This window comes from Mirounga leonina, unplaced genomic scaffold (genome assembly GCF_011800145.1).
Source record: "Mirounga leonina isolate KUSES-001 unplaced genomic scaffold, KU_Mleo_1.0 Mir_82, whole genome shotgun sequence".
Taxonomy (NCBI): domain Eukaryota; kingdom Metazoa; phylum Chordata; class Mammalia; order Carnivora; family Phocidae; genus Mirounga; species Mirounga leonina.
In genome coordinates this window covers 32,645,440-32,672,830 of record NW_023270825.1, presented here as the reverse complement: position 1 = coordinate 32,672,830, position 27,391 = coordinate 32,645,440, and the positions used below count along the sequence as shown (strand labels likewise).

At 42.7% G+C, this 27,391-nt stretch overlaps 1 protein-coding gene across 1 annotated transcript; it reads right to left on the bottom strand.

Moving 5' to 3' along the window:
* Positions 1–1,242: 1,242 nt before the first annotated feature.
* Positions 1,243–17,452, bottom strand: RDH11 (retinol dehydrogenase 11). Its single transcript, XM_034992484.1, has 7 exons — positions 17,301–17,452; positions 15,112–15,230; positions 14,602–14,757; positions 13,149–13,253; positions 12,345–12,554; positions 9,066–9,255; positions 1,243–3,225 (listed from the first exon to the last, which is right to left on the bottom strand). Exons 1-7 carry the CDS (start codon positions 17,369–17,371, stop codon positions 3,123–3,125), a joined length of 954 nt encoding a protein of 317 aa, XP_034848375.1. The 5' UTR covers positions 17,372–17,452; the 3' UTR covers positions 1,243–3,122.
* Positions 17,453–27,391: the final 9,939 nt, after the last annotated feature.

Here is a 27,391-nt window from a genome sequence, read left to right as displayed (position 1 = left end):
AAATACCCGGTCCAGGGTTGGCGAGAGAGCCACAGCGGAAGGGACTGTGAGGTCCCGCGGGACCGGCAGCCCGCCGACCTGTCCCCCAGGGCCCCACCTCCCGGCGGCGGTGGGAGGGGGGGAAACAGCAGTGCATGCCGGGAGCTGTAGTTCGGCGCGGAAGACGCCGGGACGCCGGAGTCATGTGTCGGCGGGGGCGGTGGTTCTGTCAATGCCACAGCCGCAGTGGGTAGTGCTGACGCCCTGTAGTTTGGTGTCAGTAAGCGCCTGGAAGTCATCTTCGATGTCATCGCACTGTATGACCGCTCTGACCTCCTCAGTTCGCGTCCTGACTAAACGTTAGCTTTCAGCCCTCGAAAGATAGCCGGGCCAGGTTCCAGCTTACCCTGGAGCAGTAAAGCACTTTTACTGGGGAAGTCAAGTGACCAGGGTCATATGCTTTCAGAAATGGTCCCCAGTGTGACTCCCAAAATACCCACTCCGCCTCTAGCGTCTGGGCTCGCCTAGTGCATTCATTCACTCAGCAGGTCTTTGTTAATGTTACGCGTAGTCATCATGCCGGATATGGGCCTATGTTGGCGAATAAAAGAGCCACCCTGCGCTGGGTTATTTTAAAATGTGGTGAGCAAGGCAGACCCGGCGTCTTCAGGTCTCTTTCCCACTGTGTGTAATGTGTTGACAATTACGAAGTCCTTTTCTGCACTACATGGGGTTTCATGGTTCAGTGGCGGGAAATTCTTATTTTCAACTTATGAAATGATTTTCCTATCGAAGCCTTTTCTGAAATATTTGCTTGGCAGCCCAATATATAAAACTGCCCAAACATATTAAAAGATACATGATTGTTCAGGGGGAAATGATGTGATTTTTATCTCCTGGACCTTTATTTTTATTAGACTGATTCATTGACCCCTGATTCAACAAGCGTTGAGCTCCTAATGTTCACTGAGTACAGAGATAGCAAAATCTGAGGTTGTTAGTGGAAGTGTACTGTGATAAGACCCACAGCATTGTTATAGAAGGGGCAGGTACAAAAAGGAGACGTAATAGCCTCGGATGGAAAAAAGGGATCTTTGAACAGCATCATAAAAGACAAGGAGAAAAATGGTGAATCAACAATCACATTATCACACAATTGAAGTTATAACATCTGATTGAGGCTGTACTGTGGCTAGACTCTGGGACAAATTATCCTTAAAAATGAGAAGTGATTGTATAACCATAATAATGAAAAGTGTTTTCTTCTTATAATTAAACTTTCATTTAATTGTTTTCTTCCGTTGACTCTAAACTTTCATTTAATACAGTTTTTATTTTGGTAAATAAAAACATAATAATCCAAAACTTTCTGTTATTGACAGTTCAACATAAATTAAGTAAAATATGAGTTCAATTATGCTACTTAACTATTATTAAAATTTTCCAATTTTTCCATAAAACGACCATTTCTAAATTAGATACCTTAATAGTAAAAACAAGTGCAACAAAAGAATATGCATTTACAAATATGAGAAGACTGTGGTCCTATAACTCTTTCCCCCACCAAAGTGAATATGTAATTGTCAGTCCAAGGTAATCACAAACTATTAGAATAACATACTCCAAACAAGTGATGGGAACATTACTGATTCCTCCAATTTCCTATGTCAGCATTACCTTTGATAAGAGTTCTCCAAATTAAATGTAGGTTTTTAGCAAATAGACATTTTAATCTTGTCAAGATAATGTCAGGAAATGCCCTGAAGATTATTAAATTGACTATAAATTACCAATATCAGTCCTTAGGATAATTTTGCCTTATAAAGAATTGGGTTTTTTGGGGGTCTTTTTCTGCCCCCTTGATTGATTGGTGCTTGTTAAGACAGTGCAGTATCAGCCTTGCTAACTCAGGTGCTCACCTTCAATTCTTCTATAGTTACATATTGCCATCTTTAGCTGTTTTTTGTTTTGTTTTGTTTTTTTAATCCTTAACTGGCCCTTCACTGTATGCATTATCTTCCAGGATTCTTCTCTTTTTTGGGCTTCTTCCCTTCTACCCATGTGCTTCTTGGTGAGTAGTTATCCACATATACACAATCTGTTTCCCTTTGTAGCTCCACTCATTTGTATTAAAGATTGGATCACACTCTTTTCTCCATCTTTGAACACTTACCTGCGCCAGGGTCCAGTTTAATACTGTTCCTTTGTAGCTACTTTGAATTTTGTAAAAATAATCCCAATTGCATAACTACATAAGAACACACACAAAGATATACTCAGTGACAATCACTCGCCTTTCCCTTCTTCTGATTTTCTAAGAGAAACTAAGGCACAAAAAGGCCTCCATGGGTCTGGGGTCAGTAAACTGAAGTCAGGCAGGTGATCTATCTTCCTGTACTGCTCCTTTCTTTACCCACTTGCTGGCCTGAGAAACAGTAGGAAAATGACAGTTTAAACTTGATTTTTATTTCTGCTTTCCTCCATATTTCTGCCATCCTCCCAACCCCATGAACTTCCTAGAAAAGGAAGCTCTTCTGTGGTCGACATGTAAAAGTGTCTTAAAGTGGCTTTAGGTTGCTGAAGATAAAGCCCATCCCATAATCCAGATTCAGTTAAGAGCTTCCTGAGAGAATCCAGATGTTGGCATATGATGGTTTTCTTAATAGGTGAGGGATGAGCCCTGCTCTTAAGCCAAGCCACTGTTGATTCTGGGAGTTCAGCTGGGGCTGCAGTGTGGTTCTCTTGAAATGAAAGTTGGTTGGTGGTTGGGAGGAACTATATTGTGAACAAAGAGGGTAGAAACTAATCCAAACTGCCATAAATTGACGCTGCCATAGCTAAGATTCTCCTAGGTAGTAGGTTTCAGAAGGCGAATATGAGTTTGCAGGTCATATGAAGATCTTATCCTATGATACCTCTTGTACGTCTGGCAGTAACAAGAGCAAAATCAATCTGGACTAATGCAACGTGTTTTGATGAATCTAGCAGTTACACTGGGCTTTTATCAGACATCAAGCAGGAAAGGCTGGAAGGTTTGTTTTCTTTGTGCTCAAGGTTTTGGCCGTCATGAAGGAGAATCATTTTGGCAGGGAGTACTGAGTAGTCTGCTGCGGATTTCTCTTGAGTCCACCTGCTACCACCTGTCAGTCCATAGGGATGCCCAGCAGGTCACAGCTGACGTCCCATAGCCGCCTTGCTGTTGTCTCATTCCGAGCCTGGGCAGAGACCCATGCCACCCTGCAGTCACTAGAAGGGAAAGAGAGAGGCTTAAAACACAGAGGTTTATGAGTGGAATCTATTCTCTGCCTGGAACAAGGAATGTGACAGAAAAACAACGTAGGGATGACATGTCCTCTATGCACTTCATAGGGCCAGCCTTTATCTCTTCATTCTCCAATCCTTACCCCAGAGAAAATGTATTTACCATTTAGATCTCCTCACTATACTCCCTCTGACCAGAATGTCTGATATATAATACATAGCAATCAGTCTTTATATTCCCCTTTGTATGTATATATTTAACTATAGTATCAGTGCCCGCCTGACACCTGTGTATGTCCAGCCTGTTCACACAGGACCTTGTACAGTGTCATGCTGCTGAGATTACATTGGTTACAGGTGCTTGGAGTGGTAAAAACAAACAAAACCACCCCCAAAACTTACTATTTCAGGTCTACCTGCAATTATAACTTTTTGTTTTTTAATTCTTTTTAAGATTTATTTATTTTTGAGAGAGAAAGAGTGCACACCAGGGGAGAGGCAGAGGGAGAGGGAGAGAGAGAATCGCAAGCAGACTCCCCACTGAGCGTGAAGCCTGATGTGGGGCTCAAACTCATGACCCTGAGATCACGACCTGAGCCGAAACCGAGTTGGACACTTAACCAACTGCACCACCCAGGCACCCCCAAATTATAACTGTTTTTAAACTCAAATAAGAAAGCCAGCTTCATAAACAATGAAGGAAAAGATGATAGCATAAAAGAAATGTAACAATAAGGTACTGTATGTTTCATACACCTTCCCTTCATTGCTGTAATCCCAATTATTTTAGTCCCCATTAAATGCAGGAGGGGTATTCAAACACTGCACTGCCCAGAAAATTTTATCATTTTTGAATTAGCTGCATCTAGTACACAGCAGGTATTCAATAAAGGGTTTTTTGAAAAGTGATTGAGTAAACCGATTGCAATCTTTTAAGGCACGTAAGAAGCAATTTAAAAAGTTATATACTATTTCAAGAGAACTGCTTCCAGGACATTCTAAGCAAATTCTGAAGGTGGAAAGGAAAGTTGGCAAGTTTGAAATAAGCACATGAAGAAAACTCCTAACACTACATCCATAAAGATGCTGCTAATCAAAGAGCAGGTTATGGACTAGCAGGAGCATCATCTGGGAGTTTGTTAGAAATGCCAATTCTGGGGTGATTGGGTGGCTCAGTCATTAAGTGTCTGCCTTTGGCTCAGGTAATGATCCTGGGGTCCTGGGATCGAGCCCCGCATCGGGCTCCCTGCTCCGCGGGAAGCCTGCTTCTCCCTCTCCTACTCCCCCTGCTTGTGTTCTCTCTCTCGCTGTGTCTCTCTCTGTCAAATAAATAAATAAAATCTTTAAAGAAAAAATAAATAAATGCCAATTCTCAGGCCCCATCTGAACCTGCTGAATCAGAATCTCTAGGGTAGAGGTCCAGGAATCTGTCTTCAACCACTTCCTCAGATGGTTCTAAAATGCACCAAAGTTTGAGAAACACCACTTAAAGATATCTTTGCAATTACAAAACAAGACTGGTAAGTATAGTACTTCTGTTTAAGGGAACTTACCAGCATGAGCAGCACAACCTGCCACTGCTGAGTAAAAAGACCATCACTGAGAACCAAAGGCTCCGTAAGACTCTAGAAATGAGTTGGCCTCTGTAAGCCTCTGTAGCCTTTACAGCATTATGCCTTATGTTCTTCGCAAGATTACGATGAATAGCAAATGACACAATGGACATGAAAGTGCCTTGCATCATAAGCTATGACATGGTGTAAAATGTATTCGAATACCACAGTAAAAGCTACTTACATGTGGTTATGGCATCAGCAGTCATGGTGCTGATAGTCCCAGTTGGATTTTGGGAAGTATCAACCAGTATACATAAAAAGACCAATTTCAAAACTTACTACAAAGCCATAGTAATCAAGACACCGTGCTACTGGCATAAGGATAGACATATAAATGCATAGAACAGAACTAAAAGTGTAGAGGTACCCTTACCTTTATGGTCAATTGATTTTTGATAAATCTGTTACGGACTGAATCACGTTCCCCAAAGTCCGTATGTTGAATCTATAATGTGACTATAGTTGGAGATCAGGCTTTTAAGGAGATAATTAAGGTTAAGTAAGGTCATAAAGGTAGGGCCCTAATTCAATAGGTCTAGTGTCCTTATAAGAAGAGAAGACACCAGGAGTGTGCCCACATAGAGGAAAACCCATCTGAGGACACAGCAAGAAGGCAGCCCTCTATAAGCCAAGACAGAGGCCTCATCAGAAACCAACCCTGCTGGCACCTTGATCTTAACTCCCATTCTCCAGAACTGAGAAAATTAATTTCTGGTATTCTGTTTTGGCAGCCTAAGGAATTTTTTTTTTTTTTTTAAGTAGGCTCCATGCCCAGCATGGAGCCCAATGTGGGGCTTGAACTCACGGCCCTGAGATCAAGACCTGAGCCAAGATCAAGAGTTGGACACTCAACTGAGCCACCCAGGTGCCCCAGCCCAAGGAATTTTAATATAGCTACCAAGAAAATTCAATGGAAAGAATAATTTTTTCAACAAACAGTTCTGGGACAACTGGATATCCACATGCAAAAAGGAAGAGGTACCCCTACCTCATGCCATATATAAAAATTAATTCAAAATGAATCATAGACCAAAATGTAATGTTCAAATTATAAAATTGTTAGAAGAAAACACAGTAGTAAATCTTCGTGACCTTCGGTTAGGCAATGGTTTCTTAGATATGACACCAAAAGCACAGTGACAAAAGAAAAAATTGGTAAGTTAGACTTCATCAAAACTTCTCTGCTTCAAAAGACACCATAAAGAAAATGAAAAGACAAGCCGAAGAATGGGAGAAAATATTTGTAAATCACACATCTGATAAGGGACTTGATCCAGACTATCTAAAGAACTGTTACAATTAAACAACAAAAAGACAATGATCCATTTTAAAAATGGGCAAAGGATTTGAATAGACATTTCTCCAACAAAGATAAACAAATGGACAATAAGTGCATGAAAAGATGCTTAACATCATTAGCAAGAAAATGCAAATGAAAACCATAATGAGAAAAACTAGAAAAACGTAAGCAGAAAAATTACTTCATGCTTACCAGGATGGCTAAAATCAAAAGGACAGACAATAAGAAGGGTAAGCAAGGGCGTGGAGAGATTGGGACCCTTGTCTACCACTGGTGGCAACATGAAATGGTGCAGCCACTTGGGAAAACAGTCTGACAGTTCCTCAACAGTTAAACACGGAGCTGACATATAACCCATATTTCAGTGGGATTCCATTTCTAGGTATATAAACCAAGAGAAATCTCCATATAAAAATCTGTACATGAATATCACAGCATCATATCACCAAAAAGTGATAACTCAAATGCCCATCAACTGATGAATGCATAAATAAAATGTGGTATACCCATAAGATGAAGTAGTATTTGGCAATTAAAAGGAATAACTTACTGATACAGGCTCTGGCATGGATGACAGTGAACACATTATGCTAAGTAAACAAGAAGCCAGTCACAAAAGGCCACATATTGTATGATTCCATTGATAGGAAATGCCCAGTACAGACAGATCCATAGAGACAAAAAGTAGGTTTGTGGTTTCAGTCAGGAATAATAAGCAGCACAAGGTTTCTAATGCTTCAGTCAAGACAGACTTATGCTCATTTCCTGATAGTGGTCAACATAGCTGATGTTGGATCTTCAAAATGCTTAAAATTAAGAATCCATGGCACTGGAAAGGCTCTTCAAAAGTCAATTAAATAATTACTATGTCATGGATTTGAGGCTGACTTTCCTTTTTTTTTAAGATTGATTGATTGATTGATTGACTGATTGATTTGACAGAGAGAGAGAGACACAGTGAGAGAGGGAACACAAGCAGGGGGAGCAGGAGAGGGAGAAGCAGCCTTCCCGCCGAGCAGGGAGCCCGAAGCGGAGCTCGATCCCAGGACCCTGGATCATGACCTGAGCCCAAGGCAGACGCTTAACGACTGAGCCACCCAGGTGCCCCGGGGCTGACTTTCTTTAAACTACTAGTCAAAACCTTAAAATCTCCAGGGAAGAAGAATCCAGTCACCCATGGAAAATCATTCTAGTACATAAAACTATGTAAACTTATCTTCCTGGATTTCAGACCTACATTTCCAAATCCCTGCTATACACTTCTACTCACATGGAGTCTTAGGGATAACACACTCAACATGGACAGAGCCAGGTTTATTACACAGTGGGCACCTGATCCATTCCACATTTTTTTAAGGGGAGGAAGGGGCGGGGGGGGGGGGGGGAAAGAGAGAGTCTCAAGCAGTGTCCACACCCAGTGTAGAGCCCAATCCAGGGCTCAATCTCACAACCCTGGGATTAAGACTGAGCTGAGATCAAGAGTCAGATGCTTAACCGACTGAGTCACCCAGGTGCCTCCATTCCACATTCTTTTGGCAACAGCAACCTGATCCCTTTCTGAGGAATTACCTCTTTCCCACACTTTGAAGACCCCATTAATCAAGTGTCTGTCTTCCCCTAACCAAGGGAGTGAGGATGAGAGGATGGAAAATCTAGTGCTTCCTTGCTAGAGGGCGAATGGTGAGCAACAAAACAAAGACTGAAGACAGTTGTCGGATACTCATTCCAGCAGCAGCTGACTGGCCACTCTGTCTGTTCTAAGCCTGGCTCTTCAGTCTTCTCTTTGATTTTTAGAAGAATTCCCCCATATTTTCATAAATTCCCTTCTTGCTTAAGTTAGCATGAGTCTGTTTCCCTGCTTTGGAATCAAAGAACCCTAAGCTATACACATGATTTTTCCATGTCTGCTGTCTCAGTTAATGTCATAATCAATCTCCTAGTAAGTCAGGCTTGACCCCAGGTCACTAACTCCTCCCAGACCCCTCATTCATTTAGTCATCAAGCTGTAACAATTCTGCCTCTTCAGGACCTCTCTCACTTAACCCTTCTTTGTATTCCAACTGTCATTACCCTAAATCAGGAACTCATTCTCTCTCGCTTGGGTTATTTATTTGTTCATCAAACCAAGTCACCAGGGATGTTTCTCTGAAGCACAGAGCAGATTATTTCTCTCTCTACTGGAACAACTTCTGTGGCTCCTCACAAGCCTGGAGTTATGGGCCTTTCATGATCTGTCTACCTTTCTTTCCAATTTTAATTTATTTACAGCCCTTTCTCTAAAATTTCAAGTTATTTACACATAATCTTGAAGGTGGGGGGTAAAAACATGCTAACATTTCAATATTATGTGATGTCTGAGATTTGCTTCAGAATAATAGGAGAGGGAAAAAAAATATGGGTGCATGGGGATGGCTTGATGGTTGCTGAGGCTTTATTATGGGCATATGGGGGTTCAACATGTTATTTTATCTATTACTGTACATATTCAAAGTTCTCTACAATAAACAATTTTAAAAGTCTTCACTTATTCACGAAGGGAGTCAATCGATACTATTTTAGTCCCGAAGACAATAGAGAAATACAGATTCAAATTATTTTTTCATGTAAAAAACAAAAAAACAAGAGTTCAAAAGGGAACAAAGAAAACTAGATGGACATAACAAAAGGTAGGAAGAAAAGAAACAACCAGAAAGCATAATAAAAGATAGCCATGGAGAAAATCAAACCTCGCAGTACCATGAAAAATGCGAGTGAGTCAACCCCCTTATTACAAGGTAAAAACACTAGTCAAAAGACAAAAGCTAGGTCACGCAATGTACTTTGTACGAGGAGTATAATATACCAGACAAATCCAGATTATTTCCTTTGAGCCATAAAAACCCCATCTTCAAAACCAGATGCATTCGTACCTGAAATGATGCCCACTGAGAATCTCAAGACCTTCGGTGAGGGCACAATACAGGCTGGTCTGCGCTCCCTGCTGAGGGGTCTTGATGAAGAAGGAAAAAAGCCACCACATCCATTTCATGAAGGATGAGTGCCGAACCAGTTCAGAGTTGACTGTGCCCGGATGGACAGAATATGTCGTAACGCCAGAGCCTAATTGGGGGTGCCCCATAGGGAAAGGAAGGCAGGACTTAATGTTGCTGGATAGCCAAGGAGAGCAGAGGACATGAATAAACATCCCACCCCAGGAAGACCCCCTTCCCACAACACTCCTCACAGTAATTTACACCTCCCCATTTCATAGGTTAGGATTAAAGCTCAAAGAGGTTATTAACTGCTTGGAGGGGCTCCTGGGTGGCTCAGTCATTGAGCGTCTGCCTTCGGCTCAGGTCATGATCCCAGGGTCCTGGGATCGAGCCCCACATGGGGCTCCCTGCTCAGCAGGAAGCCTGCTTCTCCCTCTCCCACTCCCCCTGCTTGTGTTCCCTCTCTCGCTGTGTCTCTCTCTGTCAAATAAATAAATAAAATCTTCAAAAAAAAAACCTGTTTGGAAACAGTAGAGCCGGGACTCAACCTCTCAGCAGCACTTAACTCTAGGGACCACTCCTTCCTCAAAGCTGCCTTTTTATTGGCTTCCATGACCCCACACTCCTGGTTTTCCAAACCTTTCTTGCCGCTTTCTCTCAGTTTCGTGGACCAGTCCCTCATCTTCTACCCAAACTTCAAATGCTGGCGTTCCCACGGCTTGCTAAACTCCCTCTCTGTAACTATATGGCATGCACATTTTTATACACATTGTACTCCTTGGAACTCTTGGCTGACTCTGAGTGGCTAAGGGCACAGACTCTGTGGTCAGACTGCCCACTTTCAAATCCTAGCTATACCACTCACAAGCCCTGTGACCCTGGGCAAGCTCGATGCTGTGACTCAGTTTCCTCTTAAAATGGGGATAATCCTAATACCTGCACCTCACAAGGTGGTTCTGAGGATTAAATGAGTTCATATGTACGAGAGCCTTGATAGTCTCTGGTACATGGTAAGTGCTAAATGACACTATGACACTCTGCATATGCTAGGTCAGGTCCCCGGTTCTTTACTAGAACCTTGGGGCCAGAGAGGTTTCCAAATTTTTACTGATTTTAGAAAGATAATATGACACAACATATATAAACTGATTATTACCTAATCTCCCTAGTACAAGGGAGGTTTTGCTGCCAAATGAGCTTTGGTGTCAAGGTTCTGAAAAAATTGAATTTTCAGGTCTTTGTAGATTTCATGATTGCAGATAAAGGACAATGGACATATATTATTTCCAACTTGGCATCTACTCTATTTTTTTTTAAGATTTTATTTATTTATTTGAGAGAGAGTGAGCAAGAGAGAGAGAGCGCGCACTTGCACACAAGCAAGGCGGGGGGAGGGGGGACGGGTAGAGGGAGATGGAGAAGCAGACTCCCTGCTGAGCAGGGAGCCCAACATGGGGCTTGATCCCAGGACCCTAGGATCATGACCTGAGCAGAAGGCAGACGCTTAACCGACTGAGCCACCCAGGTGTCCCTTGACATCTACTCTAGATGACCCGTAGTAATGCTGACACAGAGGTCCAAAACTAACTTCACACTTTCAAGGCCAAACCTGGATCTTGCAGTGTTCCCTAACTCCCAATCAGGCAGGCACACAGAGCAGTACTTGACAATTCCTCACCTTACCATGCATATCCATCAACAAGCCCTGGGGGTTTCTCATCCTAAATATCTCTTAGAAGTGTCCACTACCCTCCATCTCCACCACTCTAGTCCAGGCCACCCTCATTTCTCACCTAGACTACAGAAATCACCTGCTGCACACACTCCTGCCCCTTTTAAAAAGGCTTTCATTTTAATGGTTCTCCACTGCTCTTCCACTAAAATCCTTACCATAGCCTCTAAGGGTTTTGCCTCTGTCTACCTCACCGTCTCAGCTCAGACCTCTATTCCTCTTGCTTTCTACATTTTAATCATAGCAGCCTCTCAATTACTCAAACCGAGCCCAGACCTTTGTGCATTCTCTTCCGTCTGCCTGGAATGTTCCTTAACATCCTCAGATGCCTCATCCCACCCACTCTGTAACCCATTTAATTTCCATGTAGTTTGATGATCCTGTTCCAATGGTGGGGCTCCTATGTCTGATTCCTTGAGCCAAAATTCTGCCTGCCTCAACTGCTAAGCAACTCCAGTTGTCCACCCTGGATTACCCCTCTTTTTATCGAAAAATCAGAGTAGAGAGTGCTAAGGACCTCTGTGTATTTGTGATTGGAGACTCCCCTCTTCGAGCATACATTTCTCACTTATTTAACCTTTTGCTGTTAGGGAGACACTCTCCCTCCCCACCACCACCACCATAGTCCCAGTGCCTGCTTTATCCTAATGGTTGTATCTAGTGCCAGTTCAGGTCCCTCCCCCCACTTTTTTTTAAAAAATTTTATTTAGAGGTGCCTGGGTGGCTCAGTCGTTAAGTATCTGCCTTCAGCTCAGATCATGATCCCAGGGTCCTGGGATCGATCCCCGCATCAGGCTCCCTGCTCTGCAGGAAGCCTGCTTCTCCCGCTCCCACTCCCCCTGCTTGTGTTCCCTCTCTCGCTGTGTTTCTCTCTGTCAAATAAATTTAAAAATCTTAAAAAAAAAAAAGGATTTTATTTATTTGAGAGAGAGAGAGCACATGCACAAAAGGGACAGAGGGAGAGGGATGGAGAGAATCTCAGACAGAATCTCTGCGCTGGGCCCACAGCCTGAACTTGGGCTTGATCTCACAACCCTGAGACCATGACCTGAGCAGAAACCAAGAGCCAGACGCTTAACCGACTGAGCCACCCAGGCACCCCCAGGTCCTTCCCTTCTAGCTAGTCTCACTATGAGTAAAAAACCTTGCTTGTTCATGAGGCCTGGTTTAATGAGGATAATAACCTATAAAGTAGTCCCATTTTACTTATGAGGAAATAAGTCTGAAAAGTTAAGTATCTTGCTGCAGGTCACACAGCTAGTAAGTGCTAAAGCCAAGCCTTATGACTCAAAGTCAGAATGTCCCCATCTCCTGCCAGCCACGTCCAATATTCAGCTGTGGAATATTTACTAAAATAATACCCAGTTATAGTCATGGCAGCAGGTTTGTCCAGGGAATGGGCTCCAGAAAACAGTATGTATTCCTGTGGCTTTTCGCTACTTCCCATTGACTCATATCTCTATACTTACTTCTTCTAAGCCTACCTTTGAGCCTCCGAGCCAGTTCCTGGGTGAAGAGAATGTTGGCTAACTTGCTGTGACAGTAGGCCAGACCTGCATTGTAGAATTTCTCACCCTGTAGGTTATGGAAGTGGATCCTTCCCAGGTGATGTGCTAGAGAAGACACATTCACTACCCTTGATGGGGCTGATTCCTTCAGTTTGTCTAGCAGCAGATGGGTCAGGAGAAAGTGACCTGTGAGAAAAACTAGAATTAACAGAGTTCAGGGCCACTGCCAGGATGAAGGGAGTCATGGTGAGCCCTGCAGAGAACTCAGGAACAAGGCTGTTTGCCTCATTAATTCATTATCAACTACAGAACAAGCTCAGGGAGGGTTTGGGGAAATAGGACAGCCATCCTTCCATGAGGGAGGTCTGGATCATGTGACTATGAAGTCTTGTCTCCTTCCAACTTTGATTAATATCACTCTTTAAGAACAGGCAGCCTTGTGCTCGCTTCGGCAGCACATATACTAAAATTGGAAAGAACAGGCAGCCTTTACCTGATGCTGGTCATGAGGATCACCACAAAGAAAGCACCACAGTCCCCAGTCCAATTAGGCTGTTAAAAAATGCCCCAAGGTAAACTGAATCTGGATTGCAAATTAAAAAGCAGGTGGAAGCTTGAGCGGGCCTAAGTTTATCTCTGAGCTTTCAGGCAGGACCATAGTATTTACTATTCACTTATGGTCTATTAGGGCCCAGAGGCGGCTGGCTCAGTCTGACCCCTGAGTTTTCCAAGGAGAATTTTAGGCTTCCTCTAGCTTGGGGATGAGACCAAATTTCTTACCCAAGTGGTTGACTCCCATGTGCATCTCAAAGCCATCTGCTGTCTTAGAGTAGGGACACATCATCACTCCTGCATTGTTGATCAGAATGTGAAGATGCTTCTCCTCTGCAGGGAAGAGATGTGGTGTGGAAGCACCCAGCCACAGCAGTTATATCTGAGAAAACTGCCTTACACCCAGGCTTTGAAAATGGGGATGCAGGACTTTAATCTTTCCTCCATTTCCCCTTCATATGTATTTTGTATTGTTTTTCATTGTCTAAGACTTTAGTTGAATCCTACATACTTACTACAGAGCAAAATTCCATCTTATACAACCAAATGGCCTTTCCGATCTTTCCAATTAAGGAGCTACTCACTCACTGCTTTTGGGAAAATGTTCTGCTCACCTCTCCCAATAGAAAGACTTCCTGAGCTGAATCAGAAGATTCCAAAGCAAGAGCAAAGAGGCTGTTCTGTATGCACCCCTTGCCACTGGAGAACTCCAGAAGGTGCCAAAAGAAATACTGGTTTCACCTCTTTGTTGCATTTGACAACTCTTTCTCGTGATTTTTTCATGTGATTTGTAATTTCTAACTATGAGCTCATATCTGTAGAAGTTGTTTACCTATGGAGGCCAAGATCCCTGTGTTATGAGGGGATATGCCTACGGAATACTCTCGGGTTTGATTTTGATGTGACGCCACAGGGTTTTATGTTAACTTCTCAGCTCAAGATTCTTACACCATTTGGTGATGTAATAAATTCTCCCCCACAGAGGATGCCAACTTGAGGTTCTAATAACTTGCAGATGACTCTCTAGCCATCTAAAGAGAAGATAAGCTTCTCTGCCATGTCTTGGAGCTGGTGGCCTATGTTTTTTTTTAAACCCCTGTACCATGGACCAGGTGACTTTTTGTGACTCCCAACCTTATGTGGAGGCCTAAGATACAGCTCCCTCCTCTCAGGGCCTGAGGCCTCATCTTCTGCCCGTGTGAGTATTTAGACTCCAGACCCTAAAGCTCATATTGAGTTCTGATACTCCCGTGAGGTTTTTGGTTTTAGTTCTTATGCACTGCTATGACTTTAAACTCATTTTTTGTTGCTGCTTCTTGAGGATTCCCCTTTGTTACGAAGGAGTTCTGCTACGAATGAAAGTTGTTTATTTTAATTTATCTAGTATTTCTTTAATTTTTTTTTAAGATTTTATTTATTTATTCATGAGAGACAGAGAGACAGAGAGGCAGAGGCAGAGGGAGAAGCAGGCTCCCCGCGGAGCAGGGAGCCCAATGCAGGGCTCGATCCCAGGACTCTGGGATCATGATCTGAGCTGAAGGCAGATGCTTAACCGACTGAGCCACCGAGGTGCCCTATCTAGTATTTCTATGTATTAAAGAGGGAGAAGGATCTTTTCCTTTAACTAAATCTGCCATGTTAATTGCAAGACCAACAACATAATCTCCAGTTCTATACTTACCTGCTAAAAAGTCTTTAGCAAAGGCTCGAATAGATTTTGTATCAGCCAAATCCAGTTTCCGCACTAACACCTGTTGGTTCCCAGTCACAATTTGGATCTCTCTGGCCACCAATTCTCCCTTTTGTACATCCCGGCACGCTAAATACACGCGGGCTCCTATCAACCAATATATAAAAGAGACACACTGTCAGCTCTGCTTTTGAGTGGACACTATAGACCCATAGACTTATAAATGTTATTTTCTACTGTTTTTTTTTTTTTTTTTTAAATGGGAATTTTATCCCTACTTCATGACAGGGGTATTTGATGAACAAATCAAAAAAGAAAAATAAATCAATAATATTAAGTGTCCATTATATGTAGAGCATTAATACTAGGTTTAGACCAGTGAATCTGTGGGACACTTGGAAAGTTCTTGAATTCCAAGATTGGGAGGAAATAATGAGCATGGTCATCCTTGTGAGGGATAAAATGGCAGGAGTAGGAAGGAATCAGAAGCAGTAAGCTTGCCTCTTTGAGCCAGTTCTTTGGCTGTCTCCTTTCCAATGCCCGTGTTGGCTCCAGTGACCACAGCGACCTTCCCAGGAAGTTGGACGGCTGATGTACACACCCCACTGGACAGCATTTTCCTGTAGGGAGAAGGAGAGCTCATCAGTTCTTCATTTTCCTTGTCTCAGAGGTTCCTGTAACTACCATGTCTTCCGATCCCAAGGCTAAAGTTTGCGTTGGTTCTTTCTAGTGCTGTCTTTTTATAGATTTAAGGAAGATTGAAGAAAAATTTTCTGCTCTTGCTCAAGATTTTTTTTTTGCTCAAAAAATTTCTGCTCTTGCTCGAGAACAAAAGCGATTCTATTATAAGGGCAAACCTTAGCGCTGCCCCCTGCAGTACAAGAACTGGATAAATATGTGATTATCCAGGCACCTGGCTTCAGTTTGAGCTCTTTGACAGGCTTAGGGAATCATAAGACTCAGCCTAGAAGAAGCAAGAACTGGTCCACTTATGTCAATCTGTCCACAACTGGCACTTTATGGTCTTGATACGCAGCTAATCCAACACAAAAAGTTAAAATTATGGAAGCTTGTTTGCTGGCGTAAAGCAAACAGAAACACGCGCACACAATCAAAAGTAAGACAAAGAAAAGACGTAAATCAGTATAAAGGGGAGCTGGGTTTCAAGTCCTGGTTTAATTAGTGTCCTTGTTCCTAAGCACTGTACTACCTTTCTTTTCCAAAGAAATGAATGCACAAACAGGGATTGTTCTTTTTTCTTCTCCACAAATTTCAAGACTCAAGTTAAAAGAATCTCTTGACCAGGAGATGCCCTTTTAAAGAGCATTTCAGCCTTTTTTATTGAACCTGGAGTTGCAAGGCACACACTCCTAGCCACTAAAGTTATCTGCTTAGTGCACACAGGCCAATAAGGAAGCAAACTGGTGCTCACCAAAAGATATCTTCCTCCTCAGAGAACAAGCCTCCCTGCTCAGTTTTTCACATCCTTTCAGTTTTAGCTCCAGGAGCAACAACATATCAGGACCTCTACTGAGTTCTTTCTTCTCCTTACCAACAGGACTGAAAGAGAATCAGCTGAAAAGTCCAGCTCTAGGCTAGCTCCCAGGACCTAGCCAGGTGGTTGGGGATATGACCCTTGCAGTAAAATCTTCCTCGGAAAAACCTCGCAGAGGTGTGAGCCCTATTTTCAGGGCAGGCTCAACTTTTCATTGGAATTCTCTTTGGGTAAAAGGATCTTGAGGTGGAAAGAGAAAAAGCGTTCTCATCTGAGTGGGAGCACTAGGTGTTCAGAAGGGAGGAAAAATAAAACTAGAAGAGGAGCACGAGGGTGGATGGTGACCACGCTCCCGCCCCAGCCCCGGGGGAAGGACTCTGTCTCTACAGTCTCTGGTTCACCGTCACCACGGGTGATATACTCAGAACCAATCAGCAGGCGCCCGTTGTGCAGCTCTCCGCCGATTCTCTGCGGCACTCAGCCAGCCATTGGCTGATCTGTCACCAGGTCAAGAGCCCACTACCCTTCATCCTCTCTGCGTCACCCCCAAACCCTGGGCATGATTCAGGTCCCCAGATACTCCTGCTCTGAAGGCAGGATACGGCTCATGATGAAACCCTTTCATTTCTTTCCTCTACAACATCCGCCCAGAAAAAAAAGGCGAATCTAACTGCAACAAGAGAGCAAGCAACGGGTCTGCAGATAGCACGATTCCCATCGACGGACAGTTTCTGAGAGCAAAAGGTCGAATCGCTCCATTGTACTTCAAAGGCTGGAAGCAAGAAACTAGACAGGGCTGGTTCAAGGGATGGGAGCTAAGGGGAAAACAGTCTTAAGGTCCACACCCCATTTCAGGGTCTAAAATCTCCCAATGCTGGAAACGTAAGTGTCTGAGGTAGCCTTGCACTCGGGGTTCTCTGGAGCAGAAAGCAAGGGCTTCTGAGACGAAAAAAGGGATCGGGAGAAACAGAGTGAGGGGGTCCGGACTACAGCCCCTTCCCACCGCCCGGGGTCTCTTGCTCTCGTCCCCCCGCATCCAGGAGAGCTGGACCTCCTCCGACCAACCGAACTCCCGGCCTCGACCTACTTGGAGTCCCCCAGGGATTTTCCTTTTCCTTCTTTTGGAAACAGAGCTTCGGTGAGGATTAACGTCCTCCTGAATTCTTCTCAAAGAAGGCAATACATTTGCACAGACCTGATTTGGGGTGCAGCGATGTACAGGAAAAGGGGGAGGAGCAGGAGCAGGAGCAGGAGGATCCCGATCATCTTGTGGGATGGCTGCTGTGGCCGTAGGTAAGAGCTGAGCGAGATGCCCCAGCTGTGCTCGCGGACCGTGCTGCTCCTCCCAGGCACGCCCTAATCTTAGTACGACAGCCCGGGGAGCAAAGCCGTCTGGGAAATGTAGTCCACAGCTTGGGCATGAGGGCGCTGCCTCCCGCGCTGCTCAGACAAGTTGACCCTTGCGCTAGTTAACGCAACAAATCCCCAGCCATCTAGGCTCTACCAGGGCTTCTAGGATCGTCCAACTCTCCCACAGCCCTCTGGCCGCCAGGGTTGTCGTGAACCCTCCCCAGTCCTCTAGCTCCCGGTGCCCAAGTCCAGATCTTGGTTAAGTTGTCCCCAATCATGGTGAAGCAGTTACCGCACTGTTTCTCCTGGAGATCAAAGATTGGCGTCTGGGGAGTGTTCCGAGGCTGATTACACAGGAGAGGAGCGGTTGGAGTCTGACAGTTGGGAAGGAAGAGGGGAGGTGGGAATCCTTCCTCCTTAAGGATTCCTTCATCCAGGGGACTGTAAGCAACCCGTCCCTGAAGACATTCCCAGGAGAATCACTTTATTGTGTCTATTTTGTATTATAATGCTATCATCATTTTCCTGCTGTTTGAGTGTTAATTGATAATAGAACACAGTTTTCCTGGTGACTTGGATTAGATACATTAACTCCCAGGGTGGCATTGAATTTCTCAGATTAGCACAGTTGGTTTTGCTTACTCATGAAAGTCTGTAATCCTGTCTTGAATTAAGGCCATGAAAATTCTCTGAGAACAAGCAGGTTCCCTGTTCAATTATTCCTTTCAGCTCTGCCATCTGAGGCTAATATCTGGTTTCCAAGAGGTAGAGGTAGGGGATGTGGTAACAAGTCAGTAATTGGATAATTCATTTCCATTTGATTGAAAGACATGTTCCAAGCTCAATTTAAATGAATATATCTTACAGAAATTGAAGAGGTTTCCTTCACACAATATAAATTTCTACTGATTTCATGATAGATTATCTAATAATCATCAGATTTTGTCATATGCTCATTATTGTGGTACCTAATCTATGCATAGGTTTTTACACCTTTATTAAAAGACTTTCATGTGTTTTGTCCCTTATTGATTCACTTGTTCATTTGACGAATGTTTATGCTATTCCTTGGCACTGTGCTGAGGTGCAGCAGGGAGCCCGGCAGAAATGACCTCTGCCCTCTCAGAGCTTATGGCCTGCTGGGGAGGAACTTTACGTGATCACCATGAATAAATTGTGATAAGGGTTATGAGGGAAAAGAAAGTTTTGGGAGGTCATAGCACGAAGCTCCTCCTGGTCTGGAGATCGGGAAAAGCTTCTTTGAAGAAATACATTTGAGTTGAGGCCTGAGGGAAGGTCAGGAGTTAGTGGGCAAACATACAGGCGAGAGTGCTCTGAGCAGAGGGAAGAGCCCACTGGAGATCTGAGAGTCAGAGAAAGCAGGGGCACTAGAATAAGAAAACACTGGTCTAGCTGTGGCACAGGGGCAAGAGGGAGTTCTAGAAATGACGATTACAGCCAATGCCTAAATGGTGCTTATTATGTGTCAGGCCCTGTCCAAGTGCTTTGTATATATTAACTACCTTAATTCCCATAGTAATTCTATGAGGTAGGACTACAATTTTTTTTTTTTTTTTTTACAGACAAGGATACTGAGGCAACAGCAAGGTTAAATAAATTATCCCAGGCCATTGTGGCAGAACTGGGATTCAAACTTAAGAAGGATATATCCAGGCTCTATGCCCTTGACTACTAAGCCATGTTGCCCAAAGAGGTGGCTGGAGACCTCCCCACATGTATGTGCTTTTGCACATCCACACAAAATTTGCATGCAATTTCATTCATTAAAATTAAAATTAAAAACCATCGGTTAAAAAAAAAAAAAAAACATCGGTTAAACCCAATAATGGAAGATGAGTAAGCAAACAAGTGGCTTAGAGGGGCTATAACAGAAAGCAGAGAGGAGGGTCTTGGGGAGCACTAACATGGGATAGGTAAAGGACGGTGAGCCTGAAAATGGACAATGACAAAGGGACAGAGAGGTTGGTGAGGCATTAGACTGGGCCCAGTGAGATTAGAGAAGCCACACAGTAATTTGAACAGGGATAGTTTAATATCAAGAATGATGAAACATAATGGGATTGGACTAATGAGGAACTGGCTAGTATAGGGGTTATTAAAATTTTTTTTAAAAATTTTATATATTTGTCAGAGAGAGAGAGAACACAAGCAGGGGGAGCAGCAGGCAGAGGGAGAAGCAGAGCAAGGAGCCTGATGCGGGGCTCGACCCCAGGACCCTAGGATCATGACCTGAGCAGAAGGTGGGTGCTCAACCGACTGAGCCACCCAGGCACCCCTAAATGTTTTCTGAACAGAAAAAAATTTTAGGCTTTGGGGGCCATCTGGTCTCTATTGCAGCTGCTCAATTTTTTTTTTAAATTTTATTCTTATGTTAATCCCCATACATTACATCATTAGTTTTAGATGAAGTGTTCCATGATTCATTGTTTGTGCACAACACCCAGTGCTCCATGCAGAATGTGCCCTCCTCAATACCCACCACCAGGCTAACCCATCCTCCCACCCCCCTCCCCTCTAGAACCCTCAGTTTGTTTTTCAGAGTCTATCGTCTCTCATGGTTCGTCTACCCTCCGATTTCCCCCGCTTCATTCTTCCCCTCCCGCTACCTTCTTCTTCTTCTTCTTTTTTTTTTTTCTTAACATATATTGCATTATTTGTTTCAGAGGTACAGATCTGAGATTCAACAGTCTTGCACAATTCACAGCGCTTACCAGAGCACACACCCTCCCCAGTGCCTATCACCCAGTCACCCCATCCCTCCCACCCCACCCCCCACTCCAACAACACTCAGTTTGTTTCCTGCGATTAAGAATTCCTCATATCAGTGAGAGCATATGATACATGTCTTTCTCTGTTTGACTTATTTCACTCAACGTAATACCCTCCAGTTCCATCCATGTCGTTGCAAATGGCAAGATCTCATTCCTTTTGATGGCTGCATAATATTCCATTGTATATATATACCACATCTTCTTTATCCATTCATCTGTCGATGGACATCTTGGCTCTTTCCACAGCAGGTGCTCAATTTTGCTGTTGCTGTGTAAAAGCAGCCCTAAACAGTATATAGATGAATGAGCATGTTCCAGTAAAACCTATTCACAAAAACAGGCGGTAGGCTGGATTTAGCCCGTGGTTTGCCCATCTGTGGGCTAGGAAGAAGTAAAGAGAACACTCAAGAAGATTAAAAGAGCAGCTAAAAATATAATATTTTTAAAATGTAATAGCAGATGTAATAGAAATAATACCATATAATATAAAACAGCCACTGCCGATAGAGAACGTGTTGCACACGAGAGTCTAGTGCTCCAGAAACCTGCGGGGCTAGCCCAGCAGAACTAGCAAGAGAACCCCTTTCCTCCCGCAATGCCTCACCCAAGTTTAACATCATGCCAGACGGCAAAGAAAAACATATTTCTAGGGTCCATTTCTGCTTTCACAGGGCAGGCAAAAAGGATGAGTTGGAGCTGAGAGGCAACAAATTGATAACTGGCATGGCAGGGAATCTGGGGACTGTGGTGTAACAGAATGCATTAACAAGTTACTTCAAGAAGTAGCACTTACAGCACCAAAAGCATGATCCAAAGAAGAACAAATTGGTAAGTTGAACTTCATCAAAATTAAGAATTTCTACTCTTTGAAAGATAATGAAAAGAAACCAAATATGGGAAGAAAATATTTGCAAATCACATACCTGATAAAGTATTTGTAGTCAGATTTTTTTTTTAATCCCCAACTCAGGATTAAGAAAATAACTCCATCTTTTAAATTGTCAAGTGATTTGAACAGTGCATCACCAAAGAAGATACACAGATGGCTAATTAGCCACAGAAAAAATGCTCAATATCATTAGTCATTAGGGGTAAGCAGATTAAAACCACAATAAAATGCCACCATGCATCTACTATAATGGCTAAAATAAAAAAGCCTGACCATACCAAGTATTGATGAGAATGTGGAGCGACTGTGATTCTCATACACTGCTTTTGAGAATATAAATGATGAGATGGAGAGAAATTTATCTTAGGAAGAGAGAAACATATGATGAGCACAAATTGAAAAAGATTTATGAGGCTGGTGGCAGAATATTGAAAAATCTTCTTTCTGATGGTCCCTATTGTTTGTATGTGTGTATGCGTGTGAAGAGGCCAGGATACATGCTGAAATTGAGAGGCAAGAAGTTTAAGAAGAGTAGCAAACATGTGAAATAATCGTTGTGGAGATTAGGTTAGTGGTGATTAGGGAAATAAAAAAAAGGATTGACAGTTTGATTGGAGGCCCTGGGTGATGCTGGTGGCTATGTATTTATAATGGCATCAACATGCAAGGCAATGTGATTTTTCTGTAACAGCTCTCATCAGCCAGCCACACAAAGCAGACAGATGGATCGTTCATTGAGAGTTGGGGTTTTCTCAGGCTCTCGGGGCAGAAAGACAAGAGGGTCAGGAGGTTGAGCGTTATTGGCAAGAGAATGACTAAAGTGATGAGTGTGGAATCTCGGTTGAATAATTTGAGGAAGTGATGGCAGGAAGGGCTACAGTGCTCTGGAGGTCCTCCTGGGGCTACATAACTATGGTGTGGGTATTCACACCACAAGAGAGCTAGGTGAGGAGGAGGTGCCATGGGATGGTGGGGGGTCTGAATGTAGGAAGTTAGTGGTGGGGTTCCAGGTGTTGACAGACTGAGGGGCAGGGATGAGGTAGGGGAGGAGGTTCTTGGAGATGACGAGATCAAGGGACTGAGGGCCCAGGGAATTGCTGGCTCACTGAAGATAATGACGTCATACCTATAAACATTTGTGTTCAAATCTGTGTAGATACATGTTTGCATTTATTTTGGAGATATACCTAGGGGTAGAATTGCTAGATAACATGTTAACACTATGTTTACATGTTTAAGGAGCTATGGGACCCTTTTCCAAAGATGCTACTTCATTTTACATTCCTACCAACACCATACAGGTTTCCAATTTCTCTACATCCTTGTCAATACTTGTTATTGTCTATTGGTTTGAGTCATCCTGTGGGTGACAGTAGTGTCTCACTGTCATTTTGATTTACCTTTTCCTGATGACTAATGATGCTGAGCCTCTTTTAATGTATGTATTGGCCATTTTATTTTTGGAAACATTTTCACAGAGCTATGTCTATTCCGATCCTTTGCCCAGTTTTAATTGTGTTACTTACTGTTTTATTGTTGAGTAAAGCCAGGATTTTGGACCCAGAAAGTCTGGCCTTAAATGAGGGCTTAACTCTCATGCTCTCTTGTTTCTTGCTATGCATCATGGTTACAAAGTGGTACAAATTTTGTTTTATTACTATTTATGTAAGAAGTCAAATAAAAAGGCATTAAAAGCTGGAAAACATAGTTTCTCTCAGAGGTGATAACTGTCTTGTTTTGGGAAAATACCTTAATAGCATCTTTAGGAAGGGGAAGGATGCCTGAAGAGACAGTTTAATAAAGAAATAGCTAAACTGTCTTGTATGAGAAGATACAGGAATTTGGGAGTTCAGGCGAACAGTCAAAAAGGATAGACTCACCAAAGAGGAGAAGTAAGAAAGCACTACATTTTACACTTTAAATATCTTGTCATTTGATTTCTTAATTATACCTCAATAAAGCTTAAAAAGAGAGAGAGAGTTAAGAAAAATGTCATGAACTAGAATTTACAGATAAAAGTGACGAGTGAAAAAAGTTGTGTCAGGGTGGCCAAAGGACTTTAAGAACAGGACTGTTTAAAGTTCTGTATTGTCCAACAGACACATAGATCAATGCAACAGAATAGAGAGCCCAGAAATGGATCCTCAACTCTATGGTCAACTAATCTTCCACAAAGCAGGAAAGAATGTCCAATGGAGAAAAGACAGTCTCTTCAACAAATGGTGTTGGGTAAATTGGACAGCCACATGCAGAAGAATGAAACTGGACCATTTCCTTACACCACACACAAAAATAGACTCGAAATGGTTGAGAGACCTAAATGTGAGACAGGAGTCCATCCAAATCCTAAAGGAGAACACAGGCAGCAACCTCTTCGACCTCAGCCGCAGCAACTTCTTCCTAGAAACATCACCAAAGGCAAGGGAAGCAAGGGCGAAAATGAACTACTGGGACTTCATCAAGGTAAAAAGCTTTTGCACAGCAAAAGAAACAGTCAACAAAACCAAAAGACAACCGACAGAATGGGAAAAGATATTTGCAAATGACATATCAGATAAAGGGCTAGTATCCAAAATCTAGAAAGAACTTACCAAACTCAACACCCAAAGAACAAATGATCCAATCAAGAAATGGGCAGAAGACATGAACAGATATTTCTCCAAAGAAGACATCCAAATGGCCAATGGACACATGAAAAAGTGTTCAACATCACTCAGCATCAGGGAAATACAAATCAAAACCACAAAGAGATACCACCTCACACCAGTCAGAATGGCTAAAATTAACAAGTCAGAAAACAACAAATTTTGGCGAGGATGCAGAGCAAGGGGAACGCCCCTACACTGTTGGTGGGAATGCAAGCTGGTGCAGCCACTCTAGAAAACAGTATGGAAAAGTTGAAAATAGAGCTACCATATGATCCAGCAATTGCACTACTGGGTATTTACCCCAAAGATACAAATGTAGGGATCCAAAGGGGCACCTGCACCCCACAATGCCCACAATAGCCAAACTATGGAAAAAGCCCAGATGTCCATCAACAGATGAATCGATAAAGAAGATGTGGTATATATATACATATGTGTGTGTGTGTGTGTGTGTATAATGGAATATTACGCAGCCATCAAAAATTGAAATCTTGTCATTTGCAATGATGTGGATGGAACTGGCGGGTATTTTGCTGAGCAAAGTAAGTCAATCAGAGAAAGACAATTATCATATGATCTCACAGATATTTGGAATGTAAGAAACAAGGCAGAGGATCATAGGAGAAAAGAGGAAAAAATGAAACAAGATGAAACCAGAGAGGGAGACAAACCATAAGAGACTCTTAATCATAGGAAACAAACTGAGGGTTGCTGGAGGGGAGAGGGATGAAAAGGTGGGGTAACTGGGTGATGGATGTTGGGGAGGGTATGTGTTGTAATCAGCACTGGGTAGTATGTAAGACTGATGAATCACAGGGGTCCCTGAGTGGCTCAGTCGTTAAACGTCTGCCTTCGGCTCAGGTCATGATCCCAGGGTCCTGGGATCGAGCCCCGCATCGGGCTCCCTGCTCAGCGGGAAGCCTGCTTCTCCCTCTCCCACTCCCTCTGCTTGTGTTCCCTCTCTCACTGTGTCTCTCTCTGTCAAATAAATAAATAAAATCTTAAAAAAAAAAAGACTGATGAATCACAGACCTGTACCTCTGAAACTAATAATACATTATATGTTAACTAATTGAATTTAAATTTAAAAAAAGTTCTGTATTGTCATTTATGCTGCCAAATTGTAAACCCCCTCCTTCTTTCCAAACCTTTTTGGAATGTCTACTGCACACACCGTGGAAGCCCCCAGGAATTCACAGAAACCTTAGGGAGATTCTTGGTCTTCCCAATAGATACAGGAAAGGGGTCTAGATCAACTTTATGTAAAATCAAAAGATAGAGTGATTAGGTTACATCTTTATCATTAAAATATAACATAATGATCAAGGATTGTTAAAATAAATGTGGCAGAATAACTTTCTGAAACCTTCAACTTGTTTGGCTTTTCACTGCTCTGGAAAAGAAATCTCCCTTTGATTTTTAGGGGTGGGTGTAGGAGAGATTGCATCACAGTATGACTGCATTTCATGGTGCTAAGCACTGCAATCATGTGGGTAGGACATGAGTAATAAGGTTTGAAGTGTATGTAGCCAGGGGCATCTGGGTGGCTCAACCTGTTAAGCATCTGACTCTTGATTTAGGCTCACATCATGATCTCAGGGTCCTGGGATCGAGTCCCACATCAGGTTCTGTGCTTGTTGTGGAGTCTGTTTGAGATTCTTTCTCTCCCTCTCCTCTGACCCTCCCCCCACTCCCTCTCTCTCTCTCTCTCTCTCAAATAAATAAATGATAAAATCCTAAAATAAAAAAGAAATGTATGGAGCTAGAAACTAATCAGTAGAAAATTCTTCCAATCATCAGAAAAGGTAGGGTGCCTGGGTCGCTCAGTCAGTTAAGCATCTGCCTTTGCCTCAGGTCATGATCCCAGTGTCCTGGGATCAAGACCCTCGTCAGGCTCCCTGCTCAGCGCAGAGCCTGCTTCTCCCTCTCCCTCTGCCTGCCGGGCCCCCTGCTTGTGCTCCCTCTCTCTCAAATAAATAGATAAAATCTTAAAAAAAAAAAAAAGGTAAAAGGTTAAGTGCAATATTTGGTTCTCTCATCCATGCCTCATCAAAATGGAAATTATTCAACAATGCAGCATATGCAATTTTAAAATGTACCATTTCTTCTTTTTTTTATGTGAATACATGAAAAAATGATTGATCAGAATTCCTGTTTCTAGGGCAGCAATGCTACAGACCACAAGTGTATGTGACTGTGTATGACATCACACAATTTATGCAACTATCAGTAATTAAAAGCACATTTGAAGAGAACCTCAATCTGAGCATGAGAAAACATCTGAAAACTCCAATTTAGAGACATTCTACAAAATAACTGACCAGTACTCTTCAAAGGCGTCATTGTACATCACAACTGAAAGCAGTGTCGGATCCTGAATTAGGTCCCAGACCAGAGATAGAATATTAACGAGAAAACTGGTGAAACTAGAATAAGGTCTGCCATTTAGTTAATGGCATTCTATCAACATGTTCCTGATTTTGATAATACTAGGGTTATTTAAGATGTTAACATTAGGGGAAGCTAAGTGACAGGTATGCAGGATCTTTCCATACTGTTTTTAAACTTTTCTGTAACATTTAAAAATAAATGTTTTTAAAACAAATTTGATAACCCATGATCAAGGAAAGGCTGATTTATCTTTTTATTCTCTCTATAGAAAATGATTTTATAAAATCATCGTAGGAAGAGGCCATTCAAAGTATGCAGCCAAAAAATAAGAAAAAGGTAATTAAGTGTGTCAGCCAGTTAGTTAATAAAATTATAATGTCATTTTCTGGATTTCGTGGTATTTATGGCAATTGTCAGATTTTTAGAATTTGTAATGTGCTATTCAATTCTTTTCTTGCACTGACTTCTCCTGTTTTCACTCTTGTGCTTGGTATTTATTCATAATATTATACTCTTTTTCTTTAAAAGAGTCCTCTAAGTAGAATAGACATCTAGATCCCCTTCTGATGATGTTTTATTTCATAAGCCAGACCCATCCTTGAGAGAGAGCACGCGAGAGGGGTTGGGGGGGCGGGGAATTCTTCGAGCAGACTCCCTGCTGAGTGTGGAGCCCAATGCAGGCTGATCAGTCTCACAACCCTGAAATCATGACCTGAGCCAAACCCAAAAGTCGGCTGCTTAACCGACTGAGCCACCCAGGCGCCCCCAAAATTTTCCCAAGATTGAACTGCAAAAAAACCCTTAGCTTCTTTTCTGCTTTACATCCCGTTTCAGTCCCCAGAGCCCAGTTTGTTCTCTTCTTTCTTTCTTTCCTTCCTTCCTTCCTTCCTTCCTTCCTTCCTTCCTTCCTTCCTTCCTTCCTTCCTTCCTTCCTTCCTTTTTAAGATTTTATTTATTTGGGCAATCCTCTCAGGTCCTCTCCCTCTTCAGGAGCTTTGTACTATCTCTCAATAATAAACTTTACAAAAAAAAAAAAAGGATTTTATTTCTTTTCTTTTTTTTTTTAAGATTTTATTTATTTATTTGACAGAGAGAGACACAGCGAGAGAGGGAACACAAGCAGGGGGAGTGGGAGAGGGAGAAGCAGGCTCTCCGTGGAGCAGGGAGCCCAATGCGGGGCTCAATCCCAGGACCGTGGGATCATGACCTAAGCCGA